This window comes from Cupressus sempervirens, chromosome 8 (assembly GCF_028749045.1).
Source record: "Cupressus sempervirens isolate cs-2001-9-10 chromosome 8, ASM2874904v1, whole genome shotgun sequence".
In the NCBI taxonomy this organism is placed as follows: Eukaryota; Viridiplantae; Streptophyta; class Pinopsida; order Cupressales; family Cupressaceae; genus Cupressus; species Cupressus sempervirens.
In genome coordinates, this window is record NC_143125.1 from 262,986,028 (window position 1) to 262,992,225 (window position 6,198).

A 6,198-nucleotide genomic window follows, 5' to 3' on the forward strand; every position below is an offset into this window, starting at 1 on the left:
AAACATCACTTTTATGCAATAATTTTTTTTCTTTGGTAATTGGACCCAAATTGATATAAAACATTTAATATCATAAAAATAAAGGTAGAGAAAGATGAGGATACAAATAAAAATAAGGAGGGAAAGAGAGGGAGGGGCGGGACAGGCGTAGGGGGAGAGAGAGAGAGAGAAGAGAAGAACAAGTTCACAAAAGAGAGGTAGTGATAATGAAGTTAAATAAAGATTTAAATGTTATATCAACTATATGATTGCAAAGTAAACATTTAAATATTATCCTCTTTGTAAGGTGAATTTTGCCTATTTTCTATAAAAACTTCTATTTCAAAAGAGCAAATTGTTTAATTTCCTTACTACATAAATATACATTAAACAAATATACACTTTTTCTTTATTGTCTTTTCAGACATCTTGTAGGTATCCATTGCACATTAACATACAATCACTAATTTCAAAATTCTAGAGAGAAAATTTGAGTAAATAATGATTTCAAAATTCTACAGAGAAAATTTGAGTGAATAATGAATTAATGGACTCTACGACAAGATTCCTCATCTGATTTATGTTTTTTTTTTTTTTTTTTTTTTTTTTTTTTTTTTTTTTTCTCCCTTTCATTCAATAAACTTCGAGAGGATAATGGCATACCCCATACAAGAGGATATGGCAAATATTTTATGTATGCTGGCAAAGACCAACTGTAGTATATCCAACTGGTTTACAATATCTTGATATGGACGTGGATTGTAAACCATATAACTTTCAAACATCAATATAGTTTTATGAATTTAGTATTCGTGATTCAATGCATTTTCTTCTTCTCCAAAAGGACTGATAGCATGAATTTTAACAGACATGGTTACTTTCGTTTTCATTTTATTTCTAAACTATTCCGTCTCCTTCCAACTCAATTACATGCATACGGCAGGAGAATATGTGTAAAATGTTTGCATATCAAGGAAAGGAAATTCAAACACCGGGTGAGATTAAATACAATATAAAATGGATTTCCCCCATAATGGAACAGGGCAGAGCGAATGACAATAATAGATCTCTGTTTAACCAGATTGTTATAAAAAAGTTGCATATCTCCTGTGAAACCTACAATTGAATATGGCTGAGCAAGTGGTGTTAAATGGGTTGAGGAAACAACAGAAAGAGATTCACTACAGTTTTCTGTACGACAGTCATGGATCGCAGATTTTCGAAGAGATTACACGTCTCCAGGAGTATTACTTGTTTAATGCAGAAGCCGAGCTGTTTAAAGAAAAGGCCGTGGAGATAGCGAAGGCAATTATACCTGGAAGTTTGTTTGTTGAATTGGGTTGTGGTAATGCTTGTAACACTGCTTCTCTACTCTCTGCTATTCATCATGTTCATGGAAGGTGATAACATTTCTTCAAGTTTTTGTTTCGGGTTTTGTTAAACACGTTTTCAAGTTTTTGTTTAGGGTTTTATTAAACTTATAGAGGGGTTTAATTAATCAAATGGTTTCTGAATTGGTTTCACTCAAACAATATATGGCTTTAGCATTTTTATGTTCAAACAACACTTTTTGTTTCCGGATCTACTCGGTGGGAGCCGTAATGATCTCTATAGTTTTTACCATTATTTGGGCAAATATAGCATACGTCTCTGCTCTTAAGGAAAAGTAAATACATTTTTGTAGGGCTTTTTGGGCCAGGTAATATAGATTGTTTGTATTTTGCGGTTTGATTTTTTGGCGTTTCGTGGTCAATTCAGATGCAGGTATGTTGGAATCGATGTTTCGGAGAGTGTGCTGAATGAGGCCAGAAGAAACCTGGCAGAGCTTGTGGCAGGAATGGAACCTAATGCTATAGAGTTGGTACATGCAGATTTTATCAAGGGTTTGCAGCAGGTGAAAAGCTGTTATCCGGAACAGCAACTCTGCCTTGTATGGCTTGGAAGTAGTGTTGGCAATTTGACGAAGGAAGATGCTGTGCATTTTTTCAAGGATGTTTTCAAAGCTGTGGGATTCACTTGCCAATTGCTTGTCACCATGGGTAAGACACTAATGATACCATATTCATTGATTTTAGCATTTTACTTATATAAATCTGAAGATGATTTCTAATTGTGCCTTTTGGTAGAACTTCATCATTACTTTTGTTTCTTGATTCAAAAAAGTAGCAGTGGATTCATTACTAATAGCTATCTTTATTAAGGTTTGCTATTATCAAATTTCTATATTCTGCAACATACCGATATTAGCAAGGTATGAAATTTGTGTTAGTTAACATTTCTTTCAATTGATAAGTAGGAGATAATTTCCACAGCTAGTCAAATTGTTATATAAATATCAGGATTTAACTGTGTGATTTTTGAGTCAAACATGGGTCATCGAGTTTGACTCAAAAATCACACAGTTAAATCCTGATATTCATATCACAATTCCTTTCAATGCTTGTGCTCCAGTTATGATAGTCATTCATGGTTCTGGACTGATACTATATGAATCGTTAAGTGGTAACTGCTTAAATGGCTCTTGGGTTTTTTTTGCTCATTTTTCTTTCCTCTTACTGGGGTTATTAAGAGTGATACGTGATTTTCGTCACATTCATCCATCCCCAGTGTCTTCAGTATAGGTCCTCATGGTATGAGTGCCATTACAGCTTTTTCATTCTCTATGCCCCCTGATATGTTTCCAGTGTCAAAACGAGTATTGCTACTCAGAGAAAAAATACTTTCTAACAGCAAAGGTTGTTATGTTGGTTAGATATGTGGAAGAATGCTGAAATCCTTTATTCAGCATACCATGATAACAAGGGAGTAACTGAGCGCTTCATCAAGTATGGGATGCAGAAGGCACTGTCCTGTATTGGATATGCACTTGATGAGGACTCGGTACAATCATGGTGTTATGATGTGGAGATTAACAAACTTCTTAGAAGAGTAGAAATGTACATCTCCTGTCCCCAAGGTTTGAATCTTAATAAGCATCAGATCCAAATCAGGTAACACCTTATTCCACCCCAAAAAAATCATCGTGTATTCTCTTTTGCAATTAGATATGTCTTCGTTTATATGGTCATGAATTCTGATGTATATATACTGTTTACATTTTGGCAGGCCCGGGGAGAAAATTCTGGTTGAATTCTCCACAAAATTTAGTGCAAATGATATAAAATTTGTTGCTACCAAAGCTTGCTGCCAGGTTCCCAGATGTTGGGGAGAGAGCTCGTACTACACCTGTCAACTTTTACTGCCTGTAAGTTGCGCTTTGGCGCAGTGCTGGGGAGACACTGATCAACTGTTTGCAGGCATCTTGGATTGGAACTCCAAACCAATTGATCTGCGACATCCTTATCTCTTTTACTAGTAAACTCCCAAAACTGCTTAAAATCATTTTGCTGGATCATATTTTCTTTATTGTTCTCTGGAATGTGTTCATTTTGTAAATAGGCTGCTTTCACAACAATTTAACTTGTGCACAACGTAAGTAGTTGCTTTGGGTTGAGATGAGCACCTTGGGTGGTTAGTAGCTTTAACTAGAGAGTATCTAACCATCCCGCTTTCTTAGGAAACTCAGGAGTGGATATAGTCTATCAGACCAAACAAGCATATAAAGTTAGCTCATCCAATCACCTCTGATCTCCAACGCTGTTGAGAACTCAAAACTTTGAAGGATTTCTTGTATGGTAATTTTTTAGGAAACACAACAATTTGCAGCTATGACCAGTTACTCACGAGCCTGAAGATCTAATTAGCAATTAAGTGAACAGTGAGATAGAAACTGGTAATATGGACTACTAAAGTAGGATTCAAAATAGTGATATGAACCATCCATTATCTAAAGTAATATGAAAAGGTTGAAACCAGGAATTTAGAACCAATTTTTAATAAGCTTGAATAGTCTAATTGGCAACCCTGCCACTATATTTTGTTCTTTGATACTTTCATATTATATTCCGATTTCAGGTGCATTAAGAGTGCTTTCTAATTGGTTAGGAACATTTCGCACTATATTTCCCTCCGATATATACATAAATGCTGTGTCGTTGCATGCAGTGGTCATATTTGTGCCTTCACAAAGATAATAATGATGGGAAACGAGGAAGAATCAGAATTGGAGACCATATTTCGAAGAGGAATTGATCCAAATGTCCTGGATCCATCGCAGTGCCACAGCCATCCAGTTGTACCCTCAACATGGCCCTCAAAGGAAGCTTTGATTGACTATGGCAGAAAAACAAGAATATGGATACAGAATGAGTTTGAAAAGGGAAAGTTGGATACAAGGGTTTCTTCCCTGGTAATCGAACATGAAAGAATGCATCAAGAAACCCTGACCTACATGATAGTCCAAGACAGGAAAAAGTCATTTGAGAACAATACAGAAGTGGCCATTAACAAAACACAGAAAGACAACACGTTTTCTAACATCCTCTTGCATAAAATTCCCAAACCAGACATTTACATTGAAGCGGGAGATGTCACTTTGGGGCAACACCCATGTGATATATCTATATTCACATGGGACAACGAAGGTCCAACATTTCATACAAGAGTTTCCGAACCATTTCTTGTAGCTTCAAGGCCCGTTACCATTAAGGATTACCTAGCTTTTATTGTTTCTGGAGGTTACAAAATCAAGAGCCTGTGGAAACAGGACTACACTTTCTTCTCTGAGAATGGACTTGTCCTTCCAGCAACATGGTCTTTCGTGGGCAATGAATATTATATTCATGGCCCTGATTCAACCAAGCATTGGACTGAAGTGGCCGAGGAAGCTGTATATGTGAGCCTTGCAGAGGCTGAAGCTTTTTGCAACTGGGTAGGCTGCAGAGTAATGACAGAAACAGAGTATCACAGAATCTTAGATTATGACAAGCATGGAAAGAAGGTTGTAAGTATGAGAGGAGGTGGTTGGGAGTGGACTAGCACAGAATTTCACCCATTTCCTGGGTTTAAGCCAATGCCAGAGTATGAGGAATACTCCACTGATTTTTTTGATGGGAAACATTATGTTCTCAAGGGGCACTCAGATGTGACACATGTAAGTATGCACAGAGATTCGTTCAGGAACTTCTATCAACGTCAGTATAGGTTTGTATTCTCAAAGTTTAGATGTACTCTTTCAGCTTGTGATGGATATCAGTCACAGCTCCACTAAATGTTTTTAGACAATAGGTTCTCCGAAATCAAGAACAGTCAACAGTTTGTAGTTTGTGTTAAAAGACTTTGGCATGGAATTGCTAAATTTCTTAGGATAATCAATTAGTCATCATTAACATCAATAAGAGTTGAGAATGACAATAATAACCTTAAGTGCATTTCTACAATTTATAGTAAATATTTGCTTTTCGGGTCACGCTGTGAAAACATTGGCTCACAGAGTGAGGCAAAATGTTGGCTCAAAAAGGTACACAATCTAAATCCAGAAAGAAAACCTAATTATAATGATGTTTGAAACTAATGCTTAGAAATTTGAATAGCAAATGCATATAATTTTAGCTTGGCTCAATGCTGAATTTAATTGTACTAGCAACGATATGAAAATTTCAGGGTTGTAAACTTGAAACACATGCTTTACAATTTGTAAAACTTTTGTTTCTCTTCAAGGGTCATTTCTGCGACTACAGAATCAACCTCGTGGATCTGAACTTTGGCTTGCAGGTCTAAGCCAGGCTAGTAGATCCAAACCAGACTTGAAGATATGATATCAACCAATTTCTGAATGTTGTAGACAATTATTTCTTTGAGATAAACCCTTACGAAATGTGTCTACTTGTGGTTTTGATCAAATTCAAGGGTAACGTGCAATCAGTTATGAACAGCTGATGTCATGATTCTTTCTAGGTTTCATAATGTACGCTAAAATTTAGCTAAAAAGTTTTTGGGCACTCTAGTCCTGGTGTTTCTGCCTGTTCAAACTCTGGAATAACCGCCACAATCTACTTTGTATTCCTGTAACCTCCTCTGCTTTCATACAAACTATATATAGGGAAGAATGGTAGTACTGTGTGAGTGTTTGTTTCATCATCGTGTTCCCATTTCCACGGTAGCTATGATTGATTGTAAAGAGTTTCTCAGACAAGATAGAATTTAAATCAATGGTAGAAATGTTAAATTGACATTATAGTTTAGAAGAGAGCTCAGTCATTCCTTCCATGTTATATGCATTATCATCATAGATAATAATTATATATATTAAATGTAGACATTGGGAGGTAGATTTAATTT

The 6,198-nt window shown here is 36.0% G+C and overlaps 1 protein-coding gene across 2 annotated transcripts; it reads left to right on the forward strand.

Annotated features, from left to right (window-relative positions):
* Nucleotides 1-645: 645 nt before the first annotated feature.
* Nucleotides 646-5,326, forward strand: LOC149542464 (ergothioneine biosynthesis protein 1-like). Of its 2 annotated transcripts, none has more exons than XM_089797405.1 (5): nt 646-1,379; nt 1,738-2,018; nt 2,732-2,969; nt 3,085-3,333; nt 4,024-5,326. In XM_089797405.1, the coding sequence occupies exons 1-5, from the start codon at nt 1,108-1,110 to the stop codon at nt 5,126-5,128; spliced, it is 2,145 nt and encodes a 714-aa protein (XP_089653531.1). In that variant the 5' UTR covers nt 646-1,107; the 3' UTR covers nt 5,129-5,326. The 2 variants fall into 2 exon arrangements, with proteins under 2 accessions (XP_089653531.1, XP_089653532.1); XM_089797406.1 differs by having other exon boundaries at nt 957-1,379; nt 1,744-2,018.
* Nucleotides 5,327-6,198: the final 872 nt, after the last annotated feature.